Consider the following 18,166-nt stretch of genomic DNA (forward strand, 5'->3'; position numbering starts at 1 on the left):
AGCGGCGTCAGTTCTACTACAATTTGGATGAGATAACCATAACAGATTCTTCTTGACATTGACCTTGGTGTCTGTCAACGGTGGTTTACAGCTCACAAGCCATCCATATGAACCTTTGTGCACAGGTTGATGACAATGGGGCCATCAGGGTTTCGCCGTGCTCGAGACACCAGCAAGACCACAACAAATGATCGAGAGTGAGGTAGGGCAGCCTCTCGCCTCCAGTGGCCAACATTCCATTCCATTTCCTAGCGGTCTGTGCGCATCACAACGCGGCTCTAGGGATGATAGGAATGAATTCCATCCGCAGGCTCAATCTTCAAACCTCACCGTGTCTGTCGTTGTCTTGCCGCTGTCGTTAGCTGTGGGCACCTTTCACGATGTCTCCGTTTCACTCTTTTGTCCTGTTTGCTGGTGTTCTATTTCATATTACATACGGTTATGTTGATTTCGGATCCTTGACTCTTCCTATTGAACCCATTTACCAACCTACTCCGAGACCGAACCAGTTGCCTGGCGACTATGATCTTCGCTATGAGGTTCTTCCCTCGATGATCACGGCCGTTGCCCCTTCAGTCACGATCGCGGGAAATGGAAGCCACCAAACCATGTACAGCCTCCATTATCACCATTACTTCAGCAAGACACGGCAAGGAAGGGGTATTTTCGACAAGCGCGGAGTGTTTGCGAGCGATCCGCCCATTGCAACATGCACTCCTTGTGGAGGTGGAACTGTAAGCTATAGTGGTTCCAGCACAGCTTCTTCTACTTTGTCTTGCACGACCATTACATATCATGTGAGTCTGTCCAAGGTCATATCCCATGTTGCCGAGACTGACAGGATTCTCCAGGGCGTCTTTGATTTTCCCCCATCGACGACAGGTGCATACTGCTACGATACAAATTACAGTGGCGTGTTCCAACCGAGTACTTCGTCCTCCTCTGGCCTGCCTTGTTGTTTCACGATCCCTGCATCATGTCGAATCAACAGCACATTGAGCACCACTAGCACATCTTTCATGGCCTCGACTGGAGTCTTTCGGCCGACAACCTCCTCTACTACAACGGCGTTCAGCTTCGCAACTACAACATCCAGATTTTCCCTGACCACAGCAAGCAACTCCGGTGGATCTTCTTCTCAGTCTCAAGGCCCCATACTTAACAGTGGTAGTTCGCTAACATCTACAAGGAGAACAGTAACTGTCATCAGCGGAACCACAGTAGTCATCACGACTACTTCCACTTCGACTTCAGCTGTGACAGCAACTACAAGCATGGCAAGCTCTTCTCTATTGTCCAGTCAGCCATATACCTCTCCAACGTCAAGCCCCGCTACCAGCACCACCAGCTTGTCGATCATTGTCGTCTCAAGCACGACTATAACGATCACAAACTCCGGTACCGTCGCTTCAACCGTCAGAAGGGGAACATCCTCTTCACTGTCTACATTGACCGTAATCACCGGCACCGCGTCAAGCGCATCATTGACTTCGACTTCGGTTTCGCGCATTACAACAACAGTGCCAAATACCATCATAGGCTGCGGGCAAGCTTCAGGAAGTGGCATCGTCAGTACGTGCTTCGAATCCCTCCATCAATCAGGCATACGACTGACTTTATTGCAGTGGGCACAGGCACAATATACCTAGGAGGCACGCCGATAGTCACCTCGGGAACTGCAAGTGGTACGGTTTTGAAGTTCGATTCTTTAGCAGGCTCTCATTGTTCCTTCACAACGAAGTTCTAACCCTCACGATACAGGCTCAGCGAGCAATATCTCTGGCTGCGGCACTATCATTGCTACGAATGGAACGTTCACAGGGTCTGCTGAGATTACTGGCTGTGCGTGATTCCCTCCATTTTATTGGTCGCTAATAGTATGTAATCGCTGACATGGCATAGGTGGTTCGGGCTCTGGCACCGGTACACTGACTGGCACCGGGACAGTTTGGCCAGTCTACGGAGGTGGACATATCTCGTTTGTCACCTCGGGCACGGTCAGCGGCAATGGTAATTTCAGTGGTTGCGGAACCTTGGTGCGTATCATACTATGCGATTTCCCCCATTACAGGGCATTTTACAGAGAAACCCACGACTAACTCAGAGGCTCCCCCCCTTCTTGCAGACCGGCTCCGGCACCTTCGTCGCAACATCAGGGTCACCCGTAGTGATCACGCCATCCACCACTCCGACTCCGACGTCCAGACCGATCAGGACCGTCAGCGTATATCTCTCCCACTGCCCAGAGTCCACCATGGGCACAAACGACATCCTGCGCCTTGCCAGTGGCTCCAACGTGACGTCCTTCTCCAGACCAAACTTCAACATGATCTCTTCTTCATCGTCTTCCACTAATTCCACTGTTCTCCCCGCTAGCAACTCCACTGTTGGCAACCCCCTGTGCCAGACCTGCCCTAACTCGGTTGGAATCTGCTGCCCGCCGACCGTGCACTGCTCGGCGGACGACGGCAAATGTCCGCTCTACGCGCTGGAGAACTCAGGCAATACGATTAATGGGTACTTGATTGCGCAGGTGATGAACAGCTCTGCGCCCGTGGCGGGACGCAAGAAGATCAGAGCGCTTGAGAAGAAGCGTGATAATGTGGGAAAGGGGTTCGGAGGCAAGGACTTGGTCGCGCTGGAAGTCGAAGTGGAGAGGCAGTTACAAAGACACCAGGAGAAGAGGGCGCATAGGAAACAGTTTTAGCGGCGGGGCAGGGAAGCGGAAATGAGCCACTCTCGATATTTATTATTGTCCTCATTTGGATTCTGTCGGCGGTGGGATAGGATGGAGTGGTGGCAGCCATTCTTCCTTTCAGCGTTTCTATACTGCATATTTCAAATTGGTGGTCCTGCGCCTTGCGTTTGGCCGTAGAAAGAATCCAAACAGTTCCAATGAGGCCTAGTGCTCTAGAACAATTGAGGTCATCATATCTCCATCTGTTATCGTTAGTTGGTACCTGTCATCATCTCAGCCAGCATTGGCAAGGTCTATGTATCGAGCGAAGGCGGAGGCTCCTTTTTGTGGGATAGATCTAATGACCGAGATACATAGTGAACTGGGGCGAGGCTACTAGCCATGGGCATCAACTCGTACGGCGGTGGGTATAGTCTCTTCCCAACGCGCACACTTAACTAGGGGAAGTCCTCTCTATTGGTAACTTAGTTGATTGTCTCTTGTATGAAAGATAGTTCCCCAGAACTATATAAGAAGAACCATAGTCTAGGGTCGACGCCCCAGCCAATCATAACGCTATCCACCACTTCCAACTTCTCCCATTACAATAGTCTGACAGAGACAGCCATCAAATTGACCGGTATAGCAGCCACTTGGCCGCCGTCGGGCCCTCCTGAGGTACATTACCACCTAGGATGTGTCGTGTATTTTGTGCTATTAGAACAGTGATTGCTTGTTTCGAAGTGAGTGGGAGGTCAGACCAAGCATGACGCCAACCCCGAAAAGGGTAGGGAAGTAAGTTCTTAGGTTAGAAGATCTCTAGGATCCGGGAATATTACATCCTGACATAACAGGAGGGTGGCATATGCAGCTTCTAAACTCCCAAGATCGGCTGTGAAGGTGTCAGTATCATTGCTACAGTATCAGGCACTCATATCATCCCTAAACAACAAGAGGCTTGGGTCTACTTGGGTCTTCAAATCTCGTCGTGTGAGAGGCCTCTCAAACGTCAATCTGTGCCAGCGGCAACTCTAACCCAACATCGATGCCGACCATCTCGACGCCGCGATCTTCCAAGAACTGCCCAAACCCATCTTCGTCTTTCACATCCACGCTTTCTCCAGTATCTTCTTCGATCCAGCACGCGGCACTCGATGGCAGAGCTTGTCTCTGCGTCGAGATGCCCATTCTGAACGGCGCTCCAACTCACGTCATTCCACGCTATGATCTTTGGTTCTAGCTGTGATATCGCAGACCCGGCCCCAGGACCGAGTGGTGCAGCTATCTTTCCTGCGGGAACCTTTGCTTCAAACTGCACTCTATTGGCAGCGCCTTGTCCTGTGTGCACATCGCCTCCGCGACATGTCTTGATGCTGACGACCATGTACCAACTGCGACCCCTCTTCAGCCGTTCTAGAACTGCGCTTCTGGTACACTCGTTTGAAAGCAGCTTCTGGACTGCTTTACTTTGGTTCTCCAGGCTGAGGGTCCGGATTTCTTCGGCGTCAAGCAGAAATTCTCCCAGCGCCTCCTGTTGAGAAACGCCTGCAGCGAACCCTTCAGGGCTGCAGCCATGCCCTTGTTGCTGAGTGAGTTGAGAGGGCCGTATCGACCTGAGGAAGTCGAGGCCTTGGTCGGCATTGTTGAGAAAATATGTCGTGGTGGCCCATCTACATGCATTATTATTACATCCGCCGGTCCCGTGAACGAACTTGGGAAACGCGTTTTGTGGGACGAGCTGAGAGTTGAAGCCACCCCTATCTTGACCCCCAACGGCAATACCTGGAGCTGATCCTGTCTCACTTCCAATGTAATCCTCTGGCTATTCGTCTCCTAGCCTCATATCTTCGATCTGGCGACAGGAATTTGGTACGGTTCTATGACACCCTTCTCGAAGGTGACTGGCCACAGCTCGACGACATAGCTTTGGAAGCCCAGTCGCCAGCCTTTCTTGATTTCAAAATTCGTGAAAAGGTTTGCAACACCATCAACATGGAATCGCCGAGCTTTGGAGCAGTTCTACTGACGCTTCTATGTCCGACAAACCGAGTACCTCGAGAACTTCTTGAAGCCATTCTTGCAGGGACCCCGGTTTCCGTCGCCTCTGCCGAGTCGATTATTCAGAATTCCCTGTTCGCTCTCCAGAAGTGTGGCATGATTCGGATCGCGGATGGTGTTGCTTCATGGCAGGTCAAATTGTCCTCCATCCCCTGTTGAATGTTTGCTTCTGCAAACCGAGTATACACGATGTCAAGTCAGCCTTTAAGAGCGCTGATCGAGTAGGCTTAATAGGTGGAGCTCTTCAACGCGCCTTTCGAAGCGCGCAGACAATGGCGGCGAGGATCAAGGTCGATTTCCCTGCGAATCAGCTGCTTGTGAAGAAGGAAGACTTTAAATTTGTCATACCAATTGTCTTTGTCGGCTATAGAAAGAGAGCTGATAGATCCCGCCGTATTTCCTCCCTGGACAGCGAAAGGGCTAAAGAAATTGTTCGAGAAGATTGGACGGTCTTGGCCATGATCCTCCATTATCATGTCAACAAGCCCTTCAATGATGACCCTTATGTCGAAGGCACGTTTGATTTCCCGTTTGTAACGATGGAGGAGTTCTGCCGAGACCCCGACAGGCCATCAGTTTATGCCCATTTTCTTGGGAGGATTGCCTTCTTCGGCATTGAGCGGATGAGGGAATATTATGCTCCAAGAAATTTCAACTACAGTACGTGGTGGGAAGACCTTGGACTCGAGCACATAGTTGACGAGGACTGGGAGGAAGCGGATGGCGCTGCAGAGGGTCTGGGGCAAGTCGCGCCAGGAGCCCCTAGCCATGAGAGACCTCTCAACCTTACCGGCACTGACGCGCTATCCGAAGGAGCTCCGAAGAAGGGCACTCTTCAGTTCTGGGACTTCCTTCGCCTCGCTACGTTCTTTCGGTTCCGCCGAATCGTCTCCTTTGATACACTCGACAAGGATTGTTGGGCTTGGAATGATCGACTCATCCGTCTCTTTGAATGGAGCAAACGAAATGGCCATATCAGGCCGTGGAAGTCGAGAGAGTGGCTCAACGACTGGGAAATCGAAACCCGAGTTGCAAGGATTGAGCTCGCTGCCCAGACGGGTTCGCGATTGCCTCAAGCCATGGAGGAAGCGTTGAGCCTTCCAGAGTCGAAGGATTGGGGTGGAGATCCGCAGAGCAGAAAAGAGTTTTTGGTCCAAATTTGGGCAGCTAACAAGGCCACTAGTAACATGCTCGAGCTCGACTCGAAATCACGTATCCTTCCCTTGCTTTCTAGATCGACTAATGGGGTTCAAGGCGTTGTCCACTCTCTGGAAGGGGGAAAACCGAGACGACCACCATCGGGAATGCTGGACAGGCTACGCTATTTCTTCCGACAGGCAACCATGTCTCTTTCGACGAACCAAAGGGATGAACAGTGCCTCTTGGACACGAATGCGAGGCTGTTGGACTGTCTCAACGCATCGCTCCGTCCATCATCCATTGCGGACCAATGGTGGATACGCTTTTATCTCTCGTCTGTGAGTTTTGATTTACGCCACATTGCTTCGTTGCTGGGAACGCCATCTAACATAGCCTTTCCAAATCACCAGGTCCTGATGATTGAAGGCGACTATTGAGGCGCTGCGGAACAGTTGGAGCTGGTTTGTGACCTTATCGAGGACCATTCTCAGGTCCTCACGTCCATCGGCCACAGCTGGTCTGGGGTTCTAGAAGCAACGGTGGAACCGAGACGAGCGAATGCTACGAGAAAATAGGAAAGCCTGACCTGGACACGCACCACGCACGCGCAGCGTAACGGATCCGGGATAAGTTCGAATACAAGCGGAGACTGGAGAGATTTTATGTTGCACGTGAAGCATTGAACGGTGCCGAAGCATCCCGACCTACAATGGGTGCCAACAAAAGAGGAGATGGCGCAAGCTTCGGAACAGACGGAATGGTTGAACTATGCTTGTCGTAAAACGCACTAGAAAGATGGAGTGCCGCCGTCGCCAACGATGTTTGACCGAGGCGAAGAGGAGAATGCTTCATGAGCAACGACCTTGAATAGTCTGCGGAGCTATTTTGCATCAATGATGGAGAGCCTGTGGCGGTCGCACCTAACCTTACCTCGAGGTTATGATACATGATACATCGCCGCTCGAGAATATCCGGCAACACGGCCTCCTCTGCGATGCTAGAAGAAACATATGGACCGCTTCCTTATCCTCCTTTATACCCTATACAATGTACATACGAAGCCATGATCTGAGGTTTATTGAATTTCGTGATGCCTTCCCGTTGAGTGCCCCGGGGCGATCTCCCGCTCAGTGTTGAAGCATATATTGATGGGTCGTTCGCAATCCGAGATCCAGAGGGGTCAAACAAATATCAGTTTCTTGGACTAATCAATCTACTTCTTGAGCCGATACTACACGCTTACGCTTTTAAGGTTATTGGAGCGTTCGGACCCTGCCATATAATCGCGCCTAAACCTAATGAAGTTAGTCTAGCTGTTTACCGGTGGTTGCCAAGCTTCCGGCCTAAGTTTACCGCTTTGGTTTCCTGTACGTCTGTTCTATTATCAGCAACACTTCAACGATGCGATTTTCAGCAGAGCTAACTTGGCGTCCTACAACTCGTCTATGACGGAATTAGGATCAGTATCCGAGGTACTCCTGTAGTAGCTGACCTGATCAATTCTAGGCCAGCTTCGATCCGGACGCCCGCGAAGCCTTCACGCCCTCCGCTTCATCGTGGAATCCTCAGCCGGGTGTATCCCATTGATGGGCAACATTGGTCGACAATCTCCTAAAGAGTCAACATACCCAGAGGGCCCTACAATCGCTATACGTCATGAGAAAGTCGTGAACAAGTAAATAGGCAATCACCCTGGCATTACGCGACGGATCTCCAGCGATGGTCACGATCACATTGACCTCGAGTACTACCAGAATGACAATATCCTTGACTACCTCAATCAGTACAGAGACTATGTTCCACGTGCTTTAGTGGCACAATGGGGCTCACAGATTATCGAGGCCGCCATTGCTGGGACAATCAGCACTTAGGTACGAGATGGCATCCCATTTCTTTCCGAGGGATCCAAACGATCCGAACACAGTTCGATCCGATTTATTTACATTCGGTTCAACGCTCTACGAACTCGCTTATTGTAAGGCGCCATACAGCGAACTATACCCTCAGCAGCCTATATCTCTTGATCCAGACACCTACAATTCTTCCAGCAAGCTTCAAGAACAAGCAGGTCAAAAAGTGCAACAACTTTTCAGCGAAAAGAGCTTTCCAGATGTGTCAGGTCCTTTCTGTGGCGCGACCATTGGAGGTTGCTGGGAGGCGAGATTTATATCGGCTGAGGAAGTCCTTTCATCATATAAAGGTGAAATAATCAAGTCCGTAATGACAGTGAACCACCACACATGAATTCCGTGCTATCAGAACTGTGATCGCTCATTTTGCAGTGAGTGCAGGTGTGATGACTCTGCAAAAATTCAATCCAACCACTCTTCACGGACGCCGTTCTCAACCAGCGCGATCTCTCCATTTCTAGGACACAACAGGACGCCGTCTGGGCGCATAATGGCTAGGTCCAACCAGTCTAGGTTTATCCAATCACGGGGGAGGAAGAAGTGGCGTTTGACACGGCCACGGGCTTGGTTCGATTCATTCATCGTGTACGTGCACACCCAGAAGTTGTGGTCCAAGAACGCCAGGACGTGATGTGTCGTCGGTCTTGTTCCAGCTGTTGACGGTGTTGTGTTAGCGTATAACCTCCCGCGGGCGATATTGTCGACCTCGAGGAAGCCGAGGGGCTTGGCCATATGTGTTTGCAGCTCCAAAGGTAAGGGATTCGCCGGTATCGTTGAGGAGTGTGTCATCCCCATCAAATTGGTTACGTTGATGAGCATGTGCTGCCTTTCATACCGGCCTTGATGCGTGCTGCGTGAGGTCGCCACCAGCGCCATTGTACCGTCGACTGTGTAGATTATCTTGTCGACGACTTCCTGGGTCTCAGAGGGGCTTATAGGGTATTGTGATGAGGGTCTTCTGTGCATCCATGCAAGACCCGGCTGGGCAACCGCCCCATCCACCAGTGACCGATCGAGGGCTATTCGTCTCATTATTGTAGCATCTTGCCAATCGATTATCTGGACCCCCTGAAAAGAGAATCCGATCACCTTGGTGGCATCGTCTGGAGAATTGAGCCACCGGTGCAATGCCGTTTGTTGTCTTGTAGAGATAATTTGCTGTTTATGGGTGGCCCATATGTTTATGAAGCGGTCTGTAGCGACCAAGAGAAAGTCTCCCATCGAGCTCAGCAGTATCTGCCTGATCACTTCGTCTTCCCTACCGGTCATGACCGGCTTCGGCTTCTCAGTCGGATCCGAATGGTTGACCTGCTTCACAAACAGTCGGCGCCCCATGCTCGATGCTGCTGCTACGAAGCGGCCATCAGTACTCCAGCAAATGTGATCGACGGCCATAAATGTCTGAAAAAGTTCGGACACGGCATTTCCTTCGTTTGTGAAATGGACCACAAGGCCATCATCGTTACCAGATGCGTATGATAGACCACTAGGTTCCACTGCAAGCATAGTGATAGGTTGGAGCGTCTCGAAACTGGTCTCAGAGACATGAGAAGTCAAAGAGCTTTTCCGATTGCTCATGGTCTCGGTGGATCTGTCTTCCGTCTCCCACATACGCACCAGGGCGTTGGGCTCCCACACACTGCAAAAGGATTCTCGAATATCATAGATCCTAGTATCGTTCGGATCAATAGCTAGACTTGCCACCGGAGCCGAATACGACAGCTGGTAGATTGGCGAGAAGTGAAAGAAATCCCAAATCCGCAGGGTGCCATCCCGGCTGCTTGTCACGAAGAACTTCCCGTCCGGGCTACACTCCACCTTGCCAACGGACAGATTTGATTCTTGATAGTCGCCTTCGAAGGGGTGCCACTTGAATACACACCCGTCGTTATATATACCAACTACATGGCCCGTCATTGGGTGCCAAGTGATCGTTTGGATGTCTGAAGTGGTACTGCTGAGTGCTTGACGACCGTCAACGACTCTTTGGCACCTCCCTAATAAATGGGGCCGTGGCTCCTCAAGTGACCATATCATGAGTGGGACTGCGCGATATGTTACTGCAATCTGGGAACCCGAAGGATTGAAAGAAGCGCAGCGAGGGGAGCCTAACTCCTTGCCCTCGAATCTTCCCTCCCCAAGCACATGCTCCATGACTTGCCAGCCTTCATCCGGCCTGTCAAGACTTAAGCTCCGGATGGTGCGATCATCGCAACACGTTAACAGCGTCTCATCATTGTTCACAAATGTGATGGTTAGGGCTTTGGATCGACGAGGATTGGCACAAGAAGACAGCTGCTGCGCAGTGGCAGCAGCCCAAACAATAGTCTTGGTGAGTCCACTTGTCACCATTTTGTCGCCAACAGTATTGAAGCACCACGCCAGGACCCTCTCACCATGATGAAAAGTTCCAGCTTCTTCACAAGTACTCGCATGGTACAGCTGGACTGTCCCATCCGATAGCAAGATGGCAAAGTAGCGGTTTGCACATTTGATCTGGAGTGGGGACTTGAGACCGTGAACAGTGAACTTTGCAAGGCAGTCATCCCAAGACTTCGTCGACAGGCCAGAGACTGACATACCCAAACTTGCCGTCCGGTCACCGAATTGCTTGTACATCATAGAATTTCGAGGACAAAAGGGTGCCACAAGTTTGAAAATGAGCTTTGGCTGCTCGTTAAGATGAGAGCCGAATTTACCGACCAGTCTGATAAGGTCTATGCTCCACAAGTCTAAGACCTCTTTGTCCCTTTGGTGTTGAGTAAGTGAATTTCGGGCTACGTTTAATCGATCGACATTTTTGAGGAAACTGGCCAATTTCCTTGAAGCTTGGACTAAGAGTCGCAATTGCCCAGCAACCGACAACAGATATATCCAACCGAGGACAGCGGGGCTTTGGAAGAATCGCACCAGAAGAACAAGCGATTCCTGATCAGAAGCCCCAGTGAACTCAAAGCTTTGTTCTAAGTGGAATGGCCATGAGGTTGCCGCATATAACAAGAATGCTTGAGACTTGACCTGGCCCGCTTGGATCTTTGGGCTCGCATTGATCAGCTTGGTGATGCATTTGAAGAATATGGATTGGTGTGAAGCGCCTCGAGGAACGTGGTAGTTGAGATTAGGATTCTGTAACAGACAGTCCCGAGCGGATGAGTGAACCATTGATACAACACCCTTGCTGTCCACGAGGATAAATTCTGCGCAAACACGACTGATGGTGTACTTTAGGTCGATGATCTTGGTGTGCTCCGGTCGTAAAGCTTCGGCCAAGTCTAACAGCGTCAAAGGGTGCCTGGCACAAGCTATCCACATGATAATGGCTTTACCCATGGCTTGATCCGATGGGCGGCAGTTCTGCGCGAGCTTCGTGTCCACACGTTCGTACAAAGCCTCGAGCTCGCTGGGGACCTCCACCAGCGCTCTGAATACCGCGTCTTCAGTGTGACATTGTAGCACCTCAGCCAGCACCAGGTTAGCCCATAGGAAATTTCCATCAGCCTTGCGCACGAGCTCCTCTACAACTGTGAGCTTAAATTCTTCATCGCCCCGCATCGTCGTCATTTCCTCCTCCACGTACATTCGAAGGTCGTCAGTCATATTCTCAAGCAAATGATGACGAATTGGTAGCCTCTTCGATAACTTTTCAAATGCAGAAGAAAGATTCTGGACGCCGCGACTGAATACCATAAGTCTCACAGGACCTGGAAACGTATGTAGATCTTCCAACAGTTTCAATAACATGCTTGCCGAATCACATTCGTCTAGTCCATCGATAAGGATTACCAGGGGCCGAGTTAGCTTGACTTTAAAAAGGGCTGAAATAAAGAGCTTTTGCCACAAAAGACGGGGTGCCGACTTTTGGACATTGAGGCCGTCGTCAGAAAGACGGAGTAAGTGCCGGCGATATTCTGGCAGACTAGCGGCAACCTGGTATGCCAAGGACAAAAGCAAGGAGTTAATATTGTTCTTGATGTGGTCTCCGAACCGAAAAAAGTAAAATGCCACGTCGAAATCCCTCTCCTGGATAGATTGGACGATGGATGATGCAAGAACAGATTTGCCCGATCCTGGACGGCCAGTGCACCAAAGGCATCGAGGTTGCTCCGCTTCGTCGCCGAAGAAAGAGGTAAACGTCGGGTCACTGTTTGTCCACTCACAAGAGCCAGTCATTCTTCTGCTTGTGAAGAACATGAGATCGTCCGTTGGTTCCTCCACGGGCCCCAGAGCCAAAGCAATCTTATGGAGTTCATCTACAGAATCGGTTTTCACCCGATCTCGCAAACCGTATTTCTCCACCAAGTATTTGAGGATGTTGCGGACGCTAATATAATTCGGGTCCAGTTGACTTGTATATTTGCAAACGTCGTGGTGGTCGGCATCGAGAGGTTTTGAAATCTCCCCTGGATACCCGAGAATGGAAGAGTCCTTCTGAAGCACCATCACTCGAGATAACCCTATGGCCGTCTCTAAGGTCTCAAAGAAGGAAACAACTGACACTCTCGAAGCCAAATTCCTAAATTGCTCGTTGATTTCCTGGAGGGTTCGCGAGTTTGTAGCGAGTTCGGACACAAATTCTCTCGGAGATAAGCCGATGCATACTGAAAGGATTCTGTTCAGAGCTTCCGCAAGCTCGGATCCACGATGCGGTGTTGAAAGGAAGACGATAGCCGATACCGCCTGAATGAGATCATTGTAATGTTCGTCATGCTGGCCGAGGATGAAAGCTTTCTTCGCCACCAAACCTCCCATAGAGTGCGCAACAAATATGATGGGTACCGTTCCAATGTTGAGTTTGCGCTCGTCTTTCCCGGCTGCGAACTTCAAGCAGAATAGCAAATCCTTTGCAAAGTCCGAAATGTTGAGAATATTCGCTTTTCCGTGTGACAGGGAGGAAAAATGAGCATTATAACCGAAGGTCATGACACGAGCTGATGATAGGCCAGGCTCGTATGGGAGCCACTCACGGGGCCAGAATAGCTGTAAATCGCGATTTTTGGACCAGGTATGGCGGCTTGTACCCCCCAGACCGTGTATGAAGACAATGTCTGCCGATGGAGAGGACTCTGGCTCATAAAGGACGGTTAATCCTAGGGGGTCCGCGCGACGTTCGTCTGAGCGCTGCTTTGGCCTAGCCTCCGAGGTCTGGGAACGTCCCAATCGAAGCGGGAGATCCAAGCCGAAGAGGTGACTTCTGTGCGCAGCTGAACGGTTCACTGGCCGTCTAGCCTTTTTATCATCCTGCTCAGCATCCTTGACTCGTGCAGTCCGTTCTTCGGAATTGACAGCAAATGCTGGCGACCCGAGTCTTTCTTGTTTTCGAAACCTAGAGATCTGTTGCTGTTTAGTTAGGTGAGAAACGTCAGTATCAACAGTCACTCCCACCATGGCAGCAGTCTTCAATTGTTGGAAGTGAGAACGACACGCGACTGCTCTGCCTTAGACAGACAGTGCCGGTTCGCAAACGTGCTAGAGGTGTGAGATGGCAGGTGCTTATCGGTGGGACGTGCCATGTATCCCGGACTGAGGCACGTGCAATGTGGTCGTCAATATGGCGGCAGCCGCTGTTTATATCATCTGGCCAGGATATTGAGTATTAGGGAACCTAAGGATAACCAATGGCTGCAGAATGGTGATAGCAAAGATGATACAATGACAGAGGATGAGGTTGAAAGAAATAAACTGTCCAGCATTTACTACGTGTTCGGGCTTGAGATGGAGGAGGGGTAGCCTCCTGCGACCCTCCCTGTTTCCAGTAGCCTGCCACGAAGAGCTATTAGCGCGCAAAAACGGAGCTCGTAACAACAAGCCTTCAGACGGTCACGAGTGCCTGAGTCCTCCATCACAGAGAGAGGATCACCATACCCGCCGGCAATCCCGTCCACGAATTCCCCAACCATTATGCAGAGCCTCCAGCAGACTAGAATATCGCTGGGCGCTATCTCTCAGACAGTAAAGCGTCAGGCTGAATATTGGAGGAAGTGTGGGATCGATTCGAGTTCAATTAGGCTTCAGCCTAGACGCAGAGAGACAGTTCCGCAACTTAACGTTGGCCTAGTAGCTGGCGAGACTGGTCAGGGCCGACCCTGGACTAGGGGACTAGGGGGCCATACTCTCAGTCCTGGTTTGGGGGCTTGTTCTTTCTGTCATTCTTTGGTCACCGCTAAAGCGTTGCCATGCAGGTCCTGGTCCTCTGCATGGTTGTCGACACACCTTTACGCGCTCATCGAATCTTCAGCCGGCCTACACCGGCACAAGACAACTAGGGGCTTCTAACCGCTGGAGTATTTCTGAGCACTAGGTCTGTTTCAGAAGCCCGACCAATGTACCCAGTATACAACATCAGCTAAGACAAGGGATCGTGGAGGTCCAAGGCATGTCTCCTCATCTATCGAAATTGGCGAAACACGCAGTTTGGTGAAGGAAGTCATCCCGGAAGTGGGAGGGGCATTTGTGCTTGACGAGAATGTGGCCAAAGGTCTGCCATGATTGTCTGCAGCGAGTGAATGAATCTTTGCTAACTCAAGGCAGCTTTTCCGACCGTCGCCGTGGTTGTTGAGGCAATCAGTTATGGCACGGCTGCCTGGACTCGGGCGTCACGAATTACTATAACTTTGCCCGACGGGGAGTAGAAATCGTGTTTTCTCAAGGTAAGAACCTATCTTCTACCTAAATGTTGATTGCTGCTTACCAGGAGCCGTTGTAGCGCGCAACGGAGCAGCAGGGGAAAGAGATGATGGAAGGAGAATACCGTTCAATGATGGAGATCTCCTCGTCCATGCATGATCCTGTGCCAAAGCCAATAGTCTGGGGCAAATTCAAGCCCCGGACGCCTATTTCTTTCTTATGGATTTCATCGACTTGGGTCCTGATATGGCTGAGCCCGAGGATTTCTGTCGCCTCATCGCGCAACTTCATCAAAACAGTACATCTCCAATGGCAAAATTCGGCTTCTTCCAGACCACCTACCACGGACCTAACCCGCAAAACACGACCTGGAAGGGCAGTTGGTGCACCTATTTCACCAGGCTGCTGACTCAATTCTATAGACGGGAGATCAACCAAAACGGACCACAAGCAGAATACGAGACTGCCTACCAGAAATTGGTTTCCGACGTCGTACCACAGCTCCTCGAGCCTCTGCAATCCGACAGCCGTATCAAGAAACCCTGCCTGATCCACGGGGACCTGTGGGAAGAGAATACCAGCCTCAATCTCAATACCGGATTACCTGTCGTGTTTGACCCCAGTGCAATGTATGCTCACCACGAAATGGAGCTGGGCATGTGGCGAGTCGATGTTGTACGGTTCGGAAAGCCATACTATGACCAATATCTCAGCCACATGCCACCCAGTGAGCCTGCTGAGCAGTTCGACGATCGCAATCGATTGTATAGCATCAAATTCAAAATCGCTCATTGCCTGGGTTGGTCAGATTACGCGCCGAGTCACCGTCAATGTTGAGTGGAAAAATCGCAGAATCTCGGTCTGCAGTCACTGGCATTCGCAACGACACTGAATGATATGCAGTATTTGATCGAGAAATATTCGTCGAAACAGGGGGTGGCATTTCTTGACACGAATTGGACTGTGGGAAACTTGCAATTGCAAATCCTGTGCTAACCTGGCAGCTCCCCACTCTCCGCGTTCTTACCCTCTATTCCATCAGCAGATTATTGCCCGGCTGCAAGGGGGACCAAATTCATGAATATTTGGGTGTGGAGGGATCAATGTCTCCGTTCTGAGAAACTTAACCTGTCGCTGACCTACGCCTTGTGTTGTTGTGCGCACAGACTCTCATTGCACCCTGTATGGCACATTCCTGACCTTCTAGTAAGTACAAGGTATCGCTTTCCTCCTGTCACAGAACGTGCTTTAACATGGCGGTCCCGCATGGATACAGCCTAATTGAAAGAAAGGCACCATCTGTCCAGTCCTGATTGACTTCAAATGCACTGAGATGGTATTCTTTGCTATGAGAATATCTGATTTCAAGCCGCATACACATAAGTTATGGCGGGAAAGACTATTCGTCTTTCAGGTCTACGGGTTGCTGGAATGTGAATTTTTAAATGCTCGAACGGTCGACACTTCCATGTCGAGTTAATCTAACGAGCCGTATTCCATCTTAACGAGGTCGCAAAAACTGAGCATTATGGTGCTCGTAGCGTTTGCCTCCTGCTTCTCTCCAGTAAGCAGCTTCATTTATTATCCTGCTCTTACGGCAATCCCGAAGGACTTGCATACCACTCTGTCCAGGGTCAATTTGACCATAACTTCTTACATGATCGTGTCGGGCGTTGCACCTACGCTATTTGGGAGCATGGCAGATCAAGTGGGAAGACGGCCTGTTTATCTTCTCATGTTTGTTCTTTATGTTCTTGCCGACGTCGGATTAGCCTTGCAGAATACTTACCCAGCTCTACTGCTGCTCCGCATGCTTCAGAGTGCTGGCGGTTCTGCTACAATTGGTCTTGGATATGGTGTCGTTGGCGATGTGAGTCCCTCTTCTCCTTAGGAAGATCGTTTCACCATCGTGCCAAGTTAATACCAGAGCCCCGTCATGGAGAGAGAGAATCTGACAGTGGTTCACAGATCACAGAGCCTTCTGAGCGTGGATCATACATGGGCATCCTAGGCTGCGGCCCAACGTTGCACCTGGTCTAGGACCTGTGCTCGGTGGCGTGCTCGCTGAGAAGGCGGGGTGGCGCTGGATTTTCGGGTTCCTGGCGATTTCAGGCGCTCTCAGCCTCGCGCTGATTGCTGTCCTGCTGCCAGAAACTGGGCGCAACATTGTTGGCAATGGTTCCCATCCTGCCCCTGTTTTAAACAACAGTCTTCTACTCCTCTGGCAAGAAAACAGGCAAAGGAAGAACCCCCTGCCAATGCCCGAAGGATACCGCACAGCTACATTAGAAGCTGTTTCCCTCATAGCGAGGTCAAGGACACCAAATCCTCTGGGAAGTGTGCATATATTCCTGCAAAAAGAAAGCGCCACCGTCATCCTCATCAATGGAGTCTTTTACAGCGCATACTGCTGCCTGCAAGCGTCCTTGTCGTCTCTATTCATCACCATATACGGTTACAAGGAGCTGGAGGCTGGCTTGATCTACCTACCATTTGGCGTGGGATGCTTTGTTGCGTCCTTACTCTCAAGTAAGTACGAAAGCACTCTTTTCAATATTTACCCGAAACCCACCCTTTTGTTGTATCCTGTAATTAACACGGTTTCTACTTCCAAAGGGAACATTCTCACGCATGACTATCGCTACCTTGCTGTTCGCCACGGTCTTCCTACCTCCAGCGCCGAAACATCCCCGTCCCAGAGACTCGCGTTTCCGATCTTCCACGCCCGTCTACGAAGCATGACCTACCTGCTTCCCTTTTCCATTTTTTCTCTCCTTGTGTACGGCTGGGTCCTGGAGTACCACGTGCACCCTTCCATCCCACTTGTCTTACAATTCTTCATCGGCGGCGCCATGACCATTGTGTTCAACGCATGCGGGACTCTCCTCGTCGACCTGCACTCGACTCGTCCGTCGACTGCCCAAGCAGCTCTGAATTTGCTTCGCTGTGCCCTTGCCGCAGGAGAACTTGCGGCATTACAGCCGCTCATCGACGCCATCGGTACGGGCTGGTGCTACACCGTGATTGCCTTGATGACTGGAGGCATTGCTGGCGTGTGCGTCTTTATTGGGAGGGTATGGGGTGAGACCTGGAGAAGACAAAGGGACGATATACAGAACACTACTGAGGAGATCGGGTGACTGGCGCCTATTACGAGAACATGAAGCGGTTCGATTAGAACTAAACCAAAGATAACAGCTACTCTATATGCTTTCGGAGACGCTCCGTCCTCCCAAGGGCTTGAGGTTCGCCAATCAAGGGCACAATCCTTTCTCCAATCATTCAAGATTGAGGACGACGCTCTGACATGGTATCTATGCCTCTGATGCGCGACCCTGTCCGGAATACGCGCGGAGTAACAAAACATATCAGGTCTGCCCTACAAATACGAGGCAATGGTTGGATTCACTACCTAGTGGTAAAGGCAGTGACACCGGCAGTCCGTAGTCAGGAGACAGCGTGACACCTCGAGGATAGGTACTCAACCCCTCTACTGGTTATTGACCAGGTATCCTTGACCGTTTTACGACTGTTCTCGTTCTCTGACCTCTGTCGTCTCAATGGAGATTCAGACGTATCTTGCCCAGTGCCACTCAAGCAACTCAGATACCGTCTGGCGTCTTCTCGCCGACCAGCTTGGATTCTCCTGTCTCCGGCTGCAAGCGACATACCTAGATACTTATTGTAAATGAAGGGGCATCTTTGATCTGCCATTGGATCACTTCGGCCTTGTTAGGCTTGCTATGTCTTTGTAGGT

General features: G+C 50.7%; 6 protein-coding genes across 6 annotated transcripts; 4 read left to right on the forward strand and 2 right to left on the reverse strand.

Annotated features, from left to right (window-relative positions):
* Positions 1 to 380: 380 nt before the first annotated feature.
* Z519_05979 (uncharacterized protein) lies at positions 381 to 2,707 on the forward strand (the record flags this gene model as incomplete). The annotated part of the gene is made up of 6 exons (XM_016763719.1): positions 381 to 797; positions 852 to 1,572; positions 1,626 to 1,685; positions 1,762 to 1,842; positions 1,903 to 2,036; positions 2,126 to 2,707. The coding sequence occupies 6 exons, from the start codon at positions 381 to 383 to the stop codon at positions 2,705 to 2,707; spliced, it is 1,995 nt and encodes a 664-aa protein (XP_016620043.1).
* An 844-nt stretch (positions 2,708 to 3,551) lies between these two features.
* On the reverse strand, positions 3,552 to 3,865 carry Z519_05980 (uncharacterized protein; the record flags this gene model as incomplete). Its single annotated transcript, XM_016763720.1, has 2 exons — positions 3,552 to 3,569; positions 3,686 to 3,865. 2 exons carry the CDS (start codon positions 3,863 to 3,865, stop codon positions 3,552 to 3,554), a joined length of 198 nt encoding a protein of 65 aa, XP_016620044.1.
* Positions 3,866 to 5,007: 1,142 nt separating this feature from the next.
* On the forward strand, positions 5,008 to 6,312 carry Z519_05981 (uncharacterized protein; the record flags this gene model as incomplete). The annotated part of the gene is made up of 1 exon (XM_016763721.1): positions 5,008 to 6,312. One exon carries the CDS (start codon positions 5,008 to 5,010, stop codon positions 6,310 to 6,312), a length of 1,305 nt encoding a protein of 434 aa, XP_016620045.1.
* A 1,875-nt stretch (positions 6,313 to 8,187) lies between these two features.
* On the reverse strand, positions 8,188 to 13,170 carry Z519_05982 (uncharacterized protein; the record flags this gene model as incomplete). The annotated part of the gene is made up of 1 exon (XM_016763722.1): positions 8,188 to 13,170. The coding sequence occupies one exon, from the start codon at positions 13,168 to 13,170 to the stop codon at positions 8,188 to 8,190; it is 4,983 nt and encodes a 1,660-aa protein (XP_016620046.1).
* Positions 13,171 to 14,628: 1,458 nt separating this feature from the next.
* Positions 14,629 to 15,246, forward strand: Z519_05983 (uncharacterized protein; the record flags this gene model as incomplete). Its single annotated transcript, XM_016763723.1, has 1 exon — positions 14,629 to 15,246. One exon carries the CDS (start codon positions 14,629 to 14,631, stop codon positions 15,244 to 15,246), a length of 618 nt encoding a protein of 205 aa, XP_016620047.1.
* Positions 15,247 to 15,937: 691 nt separating this feature from the next.
* Z519_05984 (uncharacterized protein) lies at positions 15,938 to 17,549 on the forward strand (the record flags this gene model as incomplete). Its single annotated transcript, XM_016763724.1, has 3 exons — positions 15,938 to 16,279; positions 16,378 to 16,396; positions 16,450 to 17,549. The coding sequence occupies 3 exons, from the start codon at positions 15,938 to 15,940 to the stop codon at positions 17,547 to 17,549; spliced, it is 1,461 nt and encodes a 486-aa protein (XP_016620048.1).
* Positions 17,550 to 18,166: the final 617 nt, after the last annotated feature.

The sequence above is a fragment of the Cladophialophora bantiana genome (genome assembly GCF_000835475.1).
Source record: "Cladophialophora bantiana CBS 173.52 unplaced genomic scaffold supercont1.8, whole genome shotgun sequence".
Taxonomy (NCBI): Eukaryota; Fungi; Ascomycota; class Eurotiomycetes; order Chaetothyriales; family Herpotrichiellaceae; genus Cladophialophora; species Cladophialophora bantiana.